Genomic DNA, 17,645 nt, shown 5'->3' on the forward strand with positions numbered 1-17,645 from the left:
TCAGTGGGTGCAGTGTGGTTTTTATTCAGCAAAACGGTCTTGTTTCTTATGTTCAGTTCATGTTCCATTGAGACAAACCTTTTGCTAAGAAAACATTAAGCTACATGCTTATGGTAATGACAAGTTTCTGTCAGTTAAAAGTAAAACCTGTGGGAACTAACATGCAACAGCTATTAGACTTTTTACACAACGCGGCGGCCCTCCCTCTCCTCTTCCTCATCCTCCGTTTATTCCATTATCCTCTGTACATCCTTATCCAAAATGTTCCTCAAGAGCTTGACCAGCTGCGCCTGAGGTTTCTTCTCCAAAGTCTTCATCAAAAGGCTGTTACGTTTAGAGACAGGTGGGCTGCCCCATCTAAAGTGACTCATCCGATAGGTTCCATCTTTTCTGTGCTGGGCGCTCAACTGAGTCTGTGGTTTCTGGACAACCCTTGCATTTAGCAATACCTTGTTTTGATGACTTTCCCCATTTGGGCCTCCCATTGCTTCCTCTTCATTTATGCTCAGCTGCCTGCGAGCCTGAAAGGGGAAATTATTCTCGAAAGAGCCTCCTCCTTCCAGGGAAGAGGCAAACACCTTTACAGGTCGACGTTTACGGCCGGTGGGTTTGCCCCAGCGGAAATGCTCCATCGAATAGGAGCGCCGCTGGTCTCTGTGGGCTTTCAATTCTGACTCTGAGATCTTGTCTTCAGAGACCATTTTGGACAGAACAATGCTCAGTAAAAGGTCTTCATCATCGTTGCTCTTCAGGCCTGACGCATCCAGCTCTGGGAATTCAGTCTGGATCACAGACATGCAGAGGTGAATACAGTCCTGTAGGAAAACAAACATAAAGCAAACATTTAACCCTCCTGTTACGTTCGTTTCTCTGGAACAGCAATAATGTTCCTGCGTCAATTTGACCCGGGGCATATTCATTTATCCAAAAGTGTCAGAACCCCCAAAAATCCCAATACACATTTTTTTTAATCAAATTTTTAACTCCATTAATAACCATTTAAATCAAGATTTGGTCCATTAGTGTTCTTTAATTCTCACAGATCATGGTCCAATGAGGATAACTCACTCGTTTTTCATTAAAATTCATTTTAAAACTTTTTAAATGTTCATTGGAAAGTCCTAAATATAAATACAATAGTTTTACATGACAAACATTTTTGTTTATTTTATTTTATTTTATTTTATTTTTTTAAGTGATGTAGATAAATTAACACCACTCCTCTTCTGTCACATGCTGCCCAGATTTTTGTGCTGCATTTAGCTGGTTTGGAAGACATATATTACGTAAAATAGACTTTAAAAAGGGTCAATTTGACCCGCAACATAACAGGAGGGTTAAAGTAACCTGGTATTAATTAGACATTTGCAGCAAGAAGAATGACCATGATACATAAATGAGCAATTGACTCTAGTTTTTAATTTTTTTGGCAAATATTTTGAAGCTGACCATGCCTCACAACTAAGTCTCTGATCATCAGATGATATATCACCAAATGAGTAAGAACTTCTTGACTCACGCAAGGAAAGCCTTTGGCTGCACTTATGGTAATAGCCAGTCACTGTGTAAATCTATTGCTGTTTTTGAAACAGCCTGCTACCATAGACTGTATTAAATATGGAGGTAGGATCTGCGACATCACCCATCTGTTTCTGAAGCGCTGTTTTGAGGCCAATCGTCGGCGGCAGCCATATTGCTGCTGACGAGCCAGTGTGACGTAAAGAGGCGGAGTTTGAGCCTCCTAGCCAACAGCTACAGTGTTCTCGCAGTCAGCTGTGCCTCTCATTGGAAAACTTGTAATCACAATATCTTCGAAATTGCAGCGTTAGAAAAAAATTCACCCCCCCTACAGTGTGAGCCGATCGAGAAATGAACCATCCAGACTACAGTCGTCTTTTGTACCAGGCTGTAAACATGTTTATTTCTGCTGTAAAGATCGTCTTTTTTGAATTGGTGTTTATGTGGTTTCTGGTACTTTCAGAGCCAGCCTCAAGCGGATCCTCGATGAACTGCAGTTTTTAACACTTCTGCATTGGACTCATATTTTTAGACCGGAGGTTACCGCTTGCCTGCTACATACTACATACTACATACAGTAAGTTTGGCCAGACGTCACTGAATTTCCGGTTTCAGAAAGCGGAAGTAAACAATGGCCAAGCTGAGAGCAAAACTGCTTCTTCAGCATTCGCTAATGTTTTAAAAAGTTAGGAAGTGGTTTATATGGAATTTAATAATTTTCACAGCAAAAACTGAGTTTCCCCATCTCAAAAAAAGAAGAGAAAGGAGAAAGCGGAATGAGCGCTGTGCATTGTGGGAAACTACGTGAGGCAGACTTTTCCCGAATCAGTACGCATACTACATACTGAATTTTGGCCAAATCAGTACGTACTGCTAGTATAGTGGGCAGTTTCGAAAACAGCCCACACTATGTTTTACAAAGGGGTGGGTTGAAATGGGAGGTTTGAAAAACGTATTCCTATTTAGTACTTTTGACTTTCACAGGGATGCCAGTCACTTTTCCACGAGACATTAAAGACCTTTAACATTCTACAGTAGTAGGAGGTTGTTGGCGCTCATACCTACTCTGGAAAACAAAATATACATAGATCTAATTGTGTTCTCAATTAGAACACAATTCTGATGTATTAATGTTGATAATTTCTCTTTACATCACTTACCATCTTTTTGTAATATTTTTTATTATTTACCACTAATTGCCCTCATTATTATTATTATTAGTGGTATTTACACTGAGTGGTAATGTATTCTTTCTATGTAGCTTTCCCAGGGCCGGCCTATGGCATAGGCAGTACAGGCAAATGCTAGGGGCGCCGGCCATCCATAGGGGGCGCCGCTAAATGAGTGAGGAAGAAAATTTGAAGATAATAGGAAAAACAATATTGTTTTATCTAATTTAATTTTGGATTAAATTGTGGAATGATGCCAGTAAACATTTAAAAGCTTGTGATTCACTTTTGTTTTTAAAAATAATGGTATACAAATCAGTATTTGAAGTCTTTAAGTGTTCAGGATTTAATTGTTATTGTTTTGTTGTTGTTGTTTTCATTACACTTTGGAAGCTCTTAGCTTGATTAGATAGAAAATGTAGGCTAGGCGTAAATAAACATTTTCCTTCTGCCTTTTCAGACATCACTTAAGACTGTTGCTTTGTTGAAAGTGTCTGCACTGTGAAAATTATTGTGTTATATAATGACTGAATAAATTCTACTACTGTTACAACATACATTTTGAAGTTGTATAATCATGTTCCTGCTAAATATCAGTGTTATTACCATTGTATTAATGTTCTTTTAGAGGTTATTCTTATTTTAAAACAAAGGAAACCTGTAAAACATAAAGCTGGATGTCAGTTGCCTTTCAGTGTATATGTGATGTGATTGTTGGAATTGGTTATAATACAAGGGGCACCAGTTAAAATCTTGTCTCGGGCACTATGTCGGTTAGGACCGGCTCTGAGCTTTCCTTTCCATATTTTTTAAGTTATATTTTTTTACATTTTTGCCTTTAATTGACAGGACAGCTGAAGAGAGACAGGAAATGTAGGTAGAAGAGAGAGGGGGAGGACATGCAGTAAATGGTCGAGGCTGGAATCAAATCTACGACCTCTGCGAAGAGGACTATTGCTACTTCTGTTTTGTGTTTTGCGCACATTAGCGCCCTCTGCTGGAGCCCCTGCAGACTTGAGGGGCGCGCCCCGTACACCGCTGCCTGTCTGCTGCCTGTCTGCTGCTGTATGCTATCCTGCTGTGGTGGGTTGATTTGTCCACCAAAACACACCACAAAGTGTATTTTTATTGGTTAAAATGCTATTTGTCCATGTGGTATGAATGACAACATCTCTGAGTTTAATATCAAACACTTGAAAGACGTCATTGCTTAGCTGTAGAGTAATTTGAGCTCACCACGTTGTACCCCCTGAGCTGTGATAAGCTTTCTTCTACTACTGAGAAGCTTACAGAGGGTTACAATATGAACACAGCATTAACTATGACACATATTGATCACTGTCATTATCAGAGTATCAGACTTATTCTGTTCTTTATGAATAGCTACCCACGAAATTAAAAGAACAATTAAATAAATTCAAATTAGAATATCTCAGAGTCCATTATTTATAGCTAAAGAGTGCTAGTTCTTCAGGCTGAATATCCAAAGAACGGATATACTATATTTAAAACTGTAAATAATGACAAAGCACAACATCATCATGGTTTGATTGGCACAAAATTGAGAAAATTGGGTCTTTCTCCTTTAAATAATGTTTTTTTCCCCTGCTTTTTGGTCAAGGATTCAACCATTTACTTGCCATATATTGACATTTAAAATTGAAATTGTTCTGACATGTTTTAAGAAATTAATTATCTTATTTTTGAACACTCTAATAATACATTTGCTTTTACAACAATACAGAAGTATTGACAACAACTGGTCCTAAATGTCACTGTTTATGATTCACACCGACAAACTATTCTGTCAATCTCACATCTGAATCGCTCTGATTTCTCATAGTGTGTATGTTTTTTAATAACCTGGTGCAATTTTATCTGTGCAGTAACTTACTATCTATTCATCAGATAAAAGTGTACATAGCGTGTTTATATCTGTAATATTTGCCATATTTTATTTTAATTTTATTCTATTTTATTTTCTCATTACTTTTATTATTCTTATTATATTTCAAACTATGTAAGTACATTGTTTTATTCCCCTGTCCCGTGTTGTGAGCTGCTGTAACAAGAGAATTTCCCCCAATGGGAGATCAAATAAAGTATATCTTATCTTACCTTATCTTAAATAAGTGACGACTTTAAACAAATCATACAAGATAATAATAATAAAACTAAATAAGTAACATTTAGATTTATTAGCTGTCCGGTTACACCTTAAACATAAATCTAAACTTCTCTATTTGAAGACACATCATAACTTCCTCAATCCACTGTATAAAGGAGCGGGGGCCTGCAGCCTTCCTTTTAACAAAGATTAATCTCCCTGCTATCAGTGATGTGAATGCAATTACATTAGGATGGTAGAAAGTAATACCATGGCTATTTGCAGTCACAAAAACAATACTATAAAGGTCCAGGATGTTTTGTTTTTTGCAGATATATGAATATACTTCAAATATAGAGGTCTAAAAGTTACGTAAGATGTTTGTTTTCAGTAAACAATCCCATCTCAAGGTTAGTTTAGCAGGTGTTCAGGAGCCTTCTGTATTTTCTGTTGTCATTAATATTCAAATTTTAATTTCTGCGACATCTGTAAGGACTTCTCAGTCGTGGAAGAAGGGCTGAACAAAGACAATCCAGAAAACAGTCAGAAAAATGTTTTATGAGATCGAAAACTTGATTTAAAAAAAGTGAATCTGTAAAAACTGATTGAAAAGGAAGAAAGGCCTGTTTTCCTTTCATTCGTTTTTCTTCCAGTCTCTTTCCAGTTATTGAATCTCTTTGCAATAAAGTTGCTGATTGCCTTGCGAGCAATAAGAAAAGGAGAGACAGAGACAATGGAAAAGACATATGAACTCACCATTATGTTCCCCTTGTTGCTCAGGTTGTTGCAGATGGAGCTGTCCAAGCACAACGAGCCAAACCCGGGGACGCACACGCACGCCATCAGCACCAAGAAGAACCAACACACACACACCATCTTCAGCCTGGTGAGGATGACAAAGACACAAGTGAGCTGAACAGAACTCCAAAACACAGTGAAAGCCTGTAATGAAACAAATGTCCCCACAGGCTGAAGGATTCACTTCATCATACGCAAACAGGAGGAAATTGGCACTACTGTGAAGGAGTACAGTAGGTGTCCCTCATTACACTTGCATAATACTTCCTCCCCTCCTTATATAACTTCTTGTGTTTCAACACTGTCTTTGAGATAACGGTTGGATTTAGAGCTGTGTGTGTGTGTGTCATGGCTGAATAACTGTGAGCTCAAGTAATGAAATCAACATCCCCAACCGGTCATTACACATATTGTTGCAGATGGTCCTGTTTTATCAGATACAGTCATCCTGCTTTTAAAAAAAAGGGGTTCAGAACAATAAAGCTGGGAAATATGACTCTCTTAAAACGGCTGGAATAAGGGATGAACTGAAGGATGTATGGAAGTGATTAGGAGGGGGTGAAAAGTTCAGGGAGTCCCTGAAAGTTTTTGAGAAAAGAAGTGTGAGATTTCATGCTTTTCTTGCCTCGTACTTAGAGTTTATCTGATGGTTGTCTGGCAGGATTTATGGATTCTAATAAAGAATGGTGAATTGTTACACAACAGTCTTTCAACATGTCTGCCTGTGACCATTAAAAAGTGCTCACATCTCTGTAAATAAACTTAATTTGATATTCAACAGTTATGTCAAAGGTAGTGGAGTCAGATTTCAGTGGCCTATATAACGTCAGAAATAATGTGTAGAGTAGTGCCGTATAGATTAAGAGTGGGGCTTCATTTTTAAAATCTTGATTAGTTGCTTCATTTTCGGTAGTTAATTGTGGTTGAATGCATTTTAACTGCATGTTAGAAATTGAAAAAAAAAGTTGCATTTCGAAACATTTTTTTAAGTCCTTATAAAAAAGTGCTTCCCCTTTAACAATCCAATATATCATATAAATATTTGAAAAATCAATAATTTTTTCACATTGTTCTGCTACACACCTGATGATGTTGTTTAAAGGTGTTAAAAATAACATTAAAAAATAATCAGACGTATTTCTGATAGTTTCTTGTGCTTCTATAGGTCATACAGAGACATCAAAACTGGTTCATGACCACCTAAAAAACTTCTCATCGTGGTGTATTGAGTCTATTTGATGTTTGTTATTGCCTTTTTGTGTGACCAGCCTCGCCGCTCTCACTTTTGTCATCCTCATCATCGCTCAGAGGTGAATTAACCCTCCTGTTATGCTTGTTTCTCTGGAACAGCAATAATGTTCCTGGGTCAATTTGACCCGGGGCATATTCAATTAACCAAAAGTGTCAGAACCCCAAAAAATCCCATTACACATTATTTTTAAATCTAATTTTTTAACTCTATTACTAACTATTTAAATCAAGATTTAGTCCATTGGTGTTCTTTAATTCTCACAGATCATGGTTCAATGGGGATAACTCACTCGTTTTTCCTTGAAATGAATGTTAAAACTATTTTAAATGTACATTGGAAAGCCCTAAATATAAATACAATAGTTTAACATGACATCGATTTTTTTAAAATTTTATTTTACATTTTGATTTTTTTGATTTTTTTATGAAGTGATGTTGATAAATTAACCTGACACCTCTTCTGTCACATGCTGCCCAGGTGTTTATGCTGTTTTTAGCTGGTTTGGAAGGCATATATTGCCTTAAAGTAGACTATAAAAAGGGTAAATTTGACCCGCAACATAACAGGAGGGTGCAAACTAGGCATCTTTGAAACCACTCCTGCAAAACCAGAGGAGGCTGATGTTTAAAAGTAGGAGGAAACACCATGTGGTGATTTACACTGGCTTCATTTGTCCACCAAAGATCTGTGAGTGTGTGTGTGTGTGTGTGTGTGTGTGTGTGCGCGCGCACGCGTGTGAGTGTGTGTGTGTGTGTGTGTGTGTGTGTCCTATCAGGGGGATTTTGTCTGGAAGTGAGAGGACAAGACAAAAAAGCCACTGTGAGCCATTAGATAGAAAAGACTTGTGTTGCACCGAGCACGAGATCAGATTGTGGGTACTCTTGGACGAATGGAAAAAAGGCAGATTTATGACTAACGTCTTTATTAAAACAATGTGATTTTGTTTGCTTCATATTGGCTGCTTTTCAGTTGTGTTTAAGTAATCTGCCTGAGGTTGTGTTGCTGTAGCATAGAGCCATTTAACATGCAACTCAGCACGGCAATGAACAACCAGACATAGATCAGAACTTACTGTAATGACAGCAGACATGTATGAGAATTGTTGTATGATGATTTCTCATCTGTTTACATGGAGAAAGCAGGATTCTTAAGTATGTAAATCCTAAAGTTTTGGCTTCACTTTGTGGGAGCTGTCACGTCATTCATCCTCTCATATAGTACAACACAAGTCTCCCATCTATTTTCAGAGTTTTCAAAGAGTACTTGGAAAATGTCCAATTTAGTGTAGTAACACGCTGGAAAGGATGGAGCCAGACTAGAAAAAGGGAAAAGGAACATAAAGGTCCCTATCAAGGACACAATCCAATAACAGTGGTAGTAACTCTATGACGTCAGTTAGCGGAAGATGGATTTACTATTGAACCGTTACTCGCTGATTTGCAGCCAATAATCATAGGGTCAGTGAGGTCAAATGACCCTGGGCGGTAAGTGGTGAGTACATGTTCTGGCAATCAGTGCACATTTTTGAGCACACGTCGTAGGAGAACTAATACACAAGGGATTCAGGCAGTTTAGAAGCCCTATGTTCCAAATATAAAAAAGGAAAAGTACAAATAAACTCTAAAAATACTCAAAAACTGTGACTGCCTTTCTTTATGATACATTTCCATCATGTTGACATCAGAACCCTGCCCTCTTTTTTAAAAACATTTCCCATGTCTACGCATCTAATTTCCAACAGAGTTCATTTTCTCTCCTTTGTTGGAAAATTGCATCTTGGTTATTTCTCCCTGCCTCACTCATTATTCTAACGAGTGACTCCTTGGTGGGCCATCGCCTTTGAAACTCTGGCAGAGACTTGTCTCCACTCTCCCTCCTTCAGTATGACTCAGCTGCTCTCTACAGACGCTCTCTGATTAGAGATGCTTGAGAGCTGCCATCGGAATAGATTGAAATCTTATGTGTTAACAGTACGCAGAGACATCTACAGGGTGTGTAAGTTAGATAAGGAGCATGTACAGTACACTGATGGTGAATCAGATATCACCTTAGACAATCATGCACATTCCTCAAAAAGCTTGAGTTGAAAACATGATAATAAATCCTCTTGAAGGGAATTTAGCGCTGTAGATGTCAGAATCTCAGTGATCAGTGCAGAAGAGCTCAATCATACATACATACAAAAAAAAAAACAAGAATCCAACAACAACCAGAAACAAATGTCATGCAGTAATCCACACCCAACTTCAGGAAATTAGTTTTTACCTTCTCTAAATGCTTTCCTCCTCTCTTCTCTCCTCTTGTTCTCTCTCCGTTTGTCCACAGATCTTCTATACCCTGATCCGTCTCTTCCTCCTCTTCTGCTTTCTCTCTGCTCCTCGGTGAAAAACGCTCTGCAGGAAAAAGGTCTCTCTGTTGCTTCCTTGGCTGAGGAGATGCTCTTTTTATAGACACGTGAAGCTTGGAGCTGGGAGTTTCAAGGCCTCGGGGTGTGATTGAGGTAAGGGGTCTCCAGCTCCTTTCTGGACGGGGAGGTGTTTGCGTGTATATGTGTGTGTATGTGTGTGTGTCCGCCCACACAGTTTTGAATCTATGGCGCAGAGCTCACGTCACTGGACAACAGGTGAAGCATTAACATAACTAGTTGTTAACTTGCTTTTTTTTCTGGATCTTCCTGCTTGTTTAGCTTTTAGTGTGTTTATTCAGTGATTTTTTGTGCTTTCAATAACAGTTCATTAGTGATCTCTTGTCAATCCATGCTCTAAATCTCCCCAAAGGTCAGAGAAAATTGTTGACATCTTAATGCTGAGAGCGATATCCTTTCAGAAGTGACCAAAGCGCACAAATCAATTTGACTGATTGGATGCTTTTTTGGCGGTTCGGGTTTACAAGGTGTGCATGTTTCCCTGCGTGGAAACTTCATTAGGAAGACCTGACTCACTGGTCAGACGTCATGAAAACACCTTGGATGGAGAAGCACACAAACACTCACACACACACACACACACACACACACACACACACACACACACACACACACACACACACACACACAGTGCTCTATAAAGGGATACCATTAAAGAAAATCACTTTCTTTTCACACATTTAGTTTTGTGTTTCCTACAGGGGCATTGATTTATTCTTAGAGCAAAACACAAGAAGGACTGCGCAGAACAGCACAGGGGCACAATGTTGGACAGCCGTAAGAGGCGTTCTTGTTTGTGATAATTTGAGCTTCTTTTGAAGCCTGGAAATGGGTCATTTTGTAGTATCCTCAGATCAAGTTCATTCATTCTTCATTCATTGTGTCTGAATAATGAGTTGGAACTGAACTAAAATCATGAATAGACTTCCAGTAAGGTAAGCAGAATGTTACAGCAAAGCAAAGACATTTCTTTGTTTGTTTATACAAAGCACAAAAGCTTACAGTTTGTACAAATGTTGAAAACATAAATTGTGAGTCATGCTGTGATTTTTTAACGTCTCTTTTCCATTAATCTTGTTAAAGTACATTCATGTTTTTTTCTAAGCAAATTACAGAAAATTTTGTTTTCTCCTTTCAAACAGCCACTATTATGCTTTTATTATAAATCAGAAAGATTATTCATTAGGAGAAAGAACTTATGTTACACTTTAATAAACCCTGGGGACGTATGAGAATCCGTCTTGCAGATTTAGTGCTGTGGTTGCCGGTTACAGAGAAAATCCTTTAGATATGAAGCAGCCACATGTGTGTTTTATGTCACTTCATTACCAAGCTGTATTAAATCCTTGGTTTTGATAGGTCAAACACCAAGGATTTAATACAGCTTGGTAATGAAGTGACAGTGAGTTCTCACAGAAAGAGATGCAAGAGACAAACTGAACGCACAAACAACAAATCAGTCTGCGTTAAGGTGTTGGGAACATCTCACCTCAGTCTGTTGACACTGTGGCAAAGACGTTAGTTTGAGTTAGCATTGTAAACTGGTAAACCTTTTGTTTTCATGGAAGGTAGGTCTTAAGAGTCAGGAAATAATGATTGTTCCGCCTAATTTATACAGGGAGCTGTGTGCCGTCATTTGCTCCATCCGATGGTGCGCGTGCTGCTACACAGGACGCATGTTTGAAGCCGAGAGCAGACAGGAGCTGCTGGGCCCAGTGCAAGTGGCAACCTCCAGTCTCAAACTATGAAGCCCATGCGGAAGTGTTACAAACTGCGATTCATCAAGAATCTGCTTGAGGCTGGCTGCAGAAACACCGGAAACCACATAGACACCAATTAAAAAAAGACGATCTTTGCAGCATTAATAAACATGTTTATAGCCTGGTTCAAAAAACGGCTTCAGTCAATGGAGCTAATCTCTCTATCGGCACACACTGTACGGTGGTGAATATTTTTCTAACGCGACGTTTCAGAAGATATTAAGATTAAGAGTTTTTGTCCAAATAAGGACATGACTGACTTGACTCCTGGACGGGAACCCATAGCTGTTGGCTAGGAGGCTCAAACTCCGCCTCTTTATATCACACTCTGCCTAGTTGAGTTCTGCATTTCCAATATGGCTGCTGCCGTCGATTGGCTTCAAAACAGTGTTCAGGAACAGATGGGTGACGTCACGGATACTATGTCCATTATTTTATACAGTCTATGATTCAGCAGTAAGAAATTAATTGTTCAGGGACATTTTTTTGTCCCTTCAACAACACTATTCAGCCAGAACATAGTATATCTAAATAACAACAAACTAGACACCAAAATCAGCCATCTAAAGCCCTCTACTCGGTCTTCACACTACTCCCCTCTGGTCGCAGGTACAGATCCCCTTACTGTAGGCGAGCCCGGTTTGGCAGAAGCTTCCTCCCATCGGCCATAGCACTGCTAAACAGAATGCCACTGTAATGTGTCCGGTGTGTTTATATGTGTCCGGTGTGCATATATGTGTCCAGTGTGTTCATATGTGTTCGGTGTGTTTTATATGTGCCCAGTGTGTGCATATGTGTCTGGTGTGTATATTTGTGGGATGCGGGGCACCATTGCTGTGAGGCTGGATGTTTATGGTTATTGTGTTCATACATGTATTCCTGTACAGACGGTGGCAACAAATCTCCTTATTAAGGACAAATAAAGATCTATCTATATATCTTAAACCTAAAGTCAATCAACTTCCCCCCTGACTATCATTCTTTCTTTTGTTGCTTCTTATTGCTAATACAAGCAATAATAGGAGCAGGCTCAAAGGGCAACCCTGCCAAGCCACCTGGTAAACATCAAAATATTTGAGTACAGTACAGAGGCTTAGGAACAGGTATACTGTAGTTAAACCCAAGAAAAAAACAGTCCAGAACTATATTTTCTGAGTGTCCTATGTAGTATTTTATTGAATGCCTTTTCAGCCACAAACCATTCTAACTCACTCAGCTTAAAGGGATGCTAAATGTTGAGTAATCGCTGGATATTGTAAAACGAATGACTTTTTTAAACCCAGTTTGGCAAAGAAAAGGAGGATATCCTCCAACCTGTGGGCCAGGACTCTGGCAAGCAGGTTTACATCTGTATCTAATGATGATATTGGTTTGTAGGAAGCACAATCCAGCAGGTCTTTCTCTTTTTTCAACAAAGGGCAGACACAAGATCTGTCGAATGAAACCTGTTGAAGGGAGTGTGCGTGAGCAGAATAAAACAGTAAAAATGGATTCAGCTCAGCAGAAGGTTTTAAGTTTCAGTGTTTTAAAAAACTGCAACACATGTTGAAGATCTCCCTCTGAGTTAGACCAGATCAGCAGTTGCATCCCTTGCCTAAAATTGAAAGCCTGGGTCTGTTCGAATTTGATGTCCAGATTTCAAACTATAGCTTGAAGTCTGAGGCTAGCTGCTCTGAGCTTTTCCAGCAGATCTTAAATATATGTCTCTGTCCAGTTTAGAATTGATGTCTAGATTGTAGCCACATATAAAGCTTGTTTTGGTCTTGCCCATATTTACATTGTAGAATACAGACCCCTCATCAGTCATCATGGATCCTTTGGTCCTCTGATGGGGCGCTTATACCTGTGACCTTGCCTTTGACATCAGGGCCCATTGACTTTGGAACAACCTACCTTGCTCCTTGAAACTCCCTTTCATAGCCTTTTTAAAGACTTGTCATCTATGTCTGTGAAGGTTCTCAGTCATCCAGGTCATGGTAATCCAAAGCTTGATCCATAAGGCAACTGGACTGGTAGAAATTATTGAAGATGTTTCACCTCTCCTTCGAAAGGCTTCTTCAGTTCTGACCAGACTGGGAAAGAGCTAGAAAATATAAACCTCTGACAGTCGTCAGTGAGTCCAGTTAGTTACAAAAGAAGAGGTGAGGATCTTCAACAAAAACAACATCCCAGTTCATTTGAAGCCCTCCAACACACTGAGACAGAAACTGGTTCATCCTTAGGACAAAACACCTCAGCACAAAAGGAGTAATGTAGCTTATGCCATACAGTGTAACGAAGATTGCAGGGAACTGTACATTGGTGAAACAAAACAACCTCTCCACAGACGCATGGCCCAACAAAGAAGAGCCAGCTCCTCAGGCCAGGACTCAGCCAGACATCTGCACCTCAAGGAAGAAGGGACACTCCTTTGAGGACAGCAAGGTTCAGTTTGTAAACAGAGAAGAGTGTTGGTATGAAAGAGGGGTCAAGGAAGCCATCCACGTGAAGCTTGAACACCCTTCTCATAACAGAGGCAGTGGACTAAGACACCATTTGTCTCCTACATACAATGCTGTTTTGAATTCCCTGTCAAAACAAGTAAGACAAGACAGCATGTGACTCTGATGACTCACAGCTGACCCATCACTATAACGACTGTCAGGAGGTTCTGAACAACTGTCAGGTGATAGGAGAACAACTGCCCGGAACTAGACTAATGACCCTACTTAGGACCCTTTTGTAACTACTAAGTCACCCACGACTGTGAGAGGCTTATATTTTCTAGCTCTTCCCCAGTCTGGTCAGTACTGAAGAAGCCTTTTGGAGAAGAGGTGAAACCAAGCGGCAACCTCCGGTCTCAAACTATGAAGCCCATGCGGAAGTGTTATAAACTGCAATTCATTGGGAGTCCACTTGAGGCTGGCTGCAGAAACACTGGAAACCACATAGACACCAATTCAAAAAAAGACGATCTTTGCAGCATTAATAAACAAGTTTACAGCCTGGTTCAAAAAACAGCTTGGCTCTACGTAGCTTATTTCTCTATCGGTTCAGAAGATATTAAGATTACAAGTTTTTCCCCAAATAAGGACATGACTTGATTGACTCCCAGACGGGAACACATAGCTGTTGGCTAGGAGGCTCAAACTCAGCCTCTTAACGTCACACTCTGCCTGGTTGAGTTCTACATTTCCATTATGGCTGCCGCCGCCGATTGGCTTCAAAACAGAGCTCAGGAGCAGATAGGTGACGTCACGGATACTACGTCCATTATTTATACAGTCTATGGTTGAAATGTCTTCAAGAATTTCTACCAGTCCAGTTGCCTTACGGATCAATCTTTGGACTTTTCATCTATCTTTCTATTTATCTGTTACTAAGAATATGTTTCTGTTTGTATCACCCTCATTTACTTATTTATTAATCTTTATTTGTCTCTGTTTCACATCTTTTTTCATTTCTTCTGCTGTGGTGTAGCCAGGGTGTAAAATGAACACCCGCCAAGTGCCAATGGTGGGTAAAAAATTTGTTTGGCTTGTAAAACAAAAACACAATCCCGCCGGTGGCTGACGGAATAGTTTGTATTGCATGTGAGGTTTTGTTTTCATACTTTTGCCCATTTCTGCCGATTGTCAGGCTGTTTTGACCCTCGCAGCACGCTGTACTTGTGTTGTGATTTGGTACATCGGGAACGGCGTGACGTCAGCTACTGGAGATCTATTCATTCCGCTTGATTGAAGAAGCACGGCGAAGATGTGGTGACACATTCCCGGAAACGGAACGTTCCTGTTAAAGCTGTGAGACAGACATTTGGCTCACTCAGTCAATGTAAAAGGTTGCACTTTTGAATATTTCTAATACATGATGATGCAGCAGTCACCTTGAAATTAAGTATAACCTAATAAAATAGCAATTATCTAATTTTATCTGTACATAACTGTATTCTTTATGTGATGCTAAAGTTCGATTTTCACAATAAAAGACGTATGGTCATCATTTTAAATCAAATAAGGCAGGATTTTTTTATTTGGCTGGTGAAAAATATTTTTTGGTGGGTACATTTTTGGAGGTTACTAGCCAATGGCAGATGAAGATAAAAGTTAATTTTATGCCTGGTTGTAGCCCTAACTTTGACATCACCTAGAGATTTGGGATTTATAAAGAAAGAGAAAAAGTTCTTGGTAGTCTTAAAACCAAATCCTACTCTACTTCTTCCTCTGCAAGTGTTAAGTCTCTTCATATGTTTCATTTCACTTAAATGACCCAGTCACTATACATTATCCCGCTTACTACCGGACTATTTACCAAAGAAATGAACAAAGTTGACTTAAAGATGTTTTATTTTATCTTAAACAGATGTATTTGTACAGCTACAAAGATGGTCTCTCAGATTCCACAGCTGATAGTGCTTCCTTGGCGATGGCATCATCTTGTGGGTTGAACTGACATTAAACTCATTTTCAGTCAAAACATCTTTCGGCACTTTTGGTGGGCATTTTGAACTGACGCATAAAATGACTTCAGCATCTGATTAAACTCTTCTTCTCTGTGACTTTTAATTTCTGTTGACATTTTATTTTCCCTCAACCAGTCCTCTAACTCTGCCAAAGTCCATACCGTATTTTGTGATCTCTGTGTTTGTCTTCTTCAATTTGGTCGGCGTCTCTTTAATTCAGCTCCTCATGTGTTTTCACTTCCCTTGCTGTTTTTGGGCCGTTCACTTCCTCTATTCCTGAATCTTCTGAGTAGTTAATCGATACAGAATGTGAACAGAAATTACGTTTTGGCCACAGTGTCAACAGGCAGAGGGGAAAATGTGCTGGATTGATTTGATTTGACTTGTGGGATCAGTTTGTCTGGCAAAAATGTGCTATGGAGAAATAAAACACCATTTTCATGTGGGTTCAACAAATAAGAATCAAATACTTGGGCACCATTGGCCTAGTGCTTTAAACGCCCGCCATGTGTGGAGGCTGTATTCCTTGTTCCTTGACGCCTTGCTTCGGCTGTTTGTTGTATGTCTCCCCCCACTCTCTCCCCCCTACATTTCCTGAGTATCTTCAGCTGTCCTTAGTTAATTCATGAATACAGCCGGGTAATAAAGACAATACCTGTTACTCCAAATGGCTTGCATTATTTTGTACATACTGTTAAATGACAAAGTTTTTGATTAAACCAGGATTTAATTATAGTCATAGAAAGACAGAATGTTGAGAATATTGTTCAGAGACAGACTTTCTTTTAAATTTTCTTTCATTTTTGACCTTTTTTCTGTTCAAATCCAACAACAAGATGAATACATATGTATCTCTGTCAACCCAAATCATGTTTGGATACCAAATTTATCTGAAAATCATGAATTCAATGAGATAATCCACATTCCTTTGACTATTAAACTTGTATTTGGAAGTGCGGGCCAGGCAGCAGACATAACAAATAGCTCTGCTTATTGGTTTTGGTAAAATACAAAGAAACAGTTTGTTTACAACATTCCTCCTGTTATGCAAGGAGGGAGAAATGTATTGTCCGGAAGAAAGACTCAAGGAGGCTGAATTCTTTTCCCTTAACAAAAGTCATAGACATTCATGGACAGTTAAGAAGAGTTTTCATCAAGTGAAAGGAAATTAAGGCAAACATTGATTGAGAATAACATGTAATCAACAAGAATAAAACTCCTGGTAAATGTTGATTCCTCATATAATTATATAACTCATCACATGTAGAGGGTTTATCACAAAATCCACCTTGAGGGTATTTATCTTCATGGTTTAGGGAGACTTCCTACTCAACCCTTTGTTTTTATGCAACCTTATGTTGCACAAGAAGTAGTGAATAAAACCTTCTATGACCCACCACACAGACAGTTTTCAATGGTCCTGCTTCTGCGCCCTTCCTGTAATAATATCAAGAATTCCAGTCATGTCATTCAGTCATGAACTCAAAGCCTTTATGTTAGCTAATGCTGCAGAGATGTCCTGTATGATGTTGTTTGTATTTGTAAACATATAGAGACATTTTCATTGCGTTGTGGTTGTTGGGACTCTGAACTGAATGCAGGAGGTGTGGCGATGGCACGGTGAAAGGAAGCAGTGTGGACACTGTTGGATGGGGACATTGATTAAATATCTATTTCAATCAGGAGAGACACAATTTGAATATTAAATGTTATTTATTACAACTGAATGAATGATGAAACTTGACATAAATCTTTGGCGTAAGGACTCTATCGGGATAATTTTGTGAGCGTAGGATGTGTGAATTTGGCAGCTGAAGAAATCCCCCTAGAGTCCAGACTCTGGTGGTGATGGTTGATGATCCTAGGAATTGAAGACTTGCAGAGACCAGGTGGAGATGGGGAGGTGGAGGGGTGCGCACCATCAATGCAAGAAGGAACTAGCAGGAGAGAGAGATACATTTAAAAAGACAGCAGAAAGTTGATAGGCTGACGATAAGGGCGTGCCACTGAGCTATTGGATGACGCCGCTGCTGATTAGCCAATGACAGCTCAATTTTGTTATTCTCATTATTTGTGCATTATAAAAAAATAATGTTTTTTTAAATGTATTGTCTATGTGGTATTTTCTCTTCTCTGTTTATTGTTTTGTCTATTTGTCTGTTTGTTTTTTTGTTATTT

At 39.2% G+C, this 17,645-nt stretch overlaps 1 protein-coding gene across 1 annotated transcript; it reads right to left on the reverse strand.

Annotated features, from left to right (window-relative positions):
* LOC117823841 (pro-opiomelanocortin-like) lies at positions 1 to 9,527 on the reverse strand. Its single transcript, XM_034699087.1, has 3 exons — positions 9,110 to 9,527; positions 5,551 to 5,677; positions 1 to 815 (listed from the first exon to the last, which is right to left on the reverse strand). Exons 2-3 carry the CDS (start codon positions 5,668 to 5,670, stop codon positions 228 to 230), a joined length of 708 nt encoding a protein of 235 aa, XP_034554978.1. The 5' UTR covers positions 5,671 to 5,677; positions 9,110 to 9,527; the 3' UTR covers positions 1 to 227.
* Positions 9,528 to 17,645: the final 8,118 nt, after the last annotated feature.

Source organism: Notolabrus celidotus, chromosome 13 (assembly GCF_009762535.1).
Source record: "Notolabrus celidotus isolate fNotCel1 chromosome 13, fNotCel1.pri, whole genome shotgun sequence".
Taxonomy (NCBI): domain Eukaryota; kingdom Metazoa; phylum Chordata; class Actinopteri; order Labriformes; family Labridae; genus Notolabrus; species Notolabrus celidotus.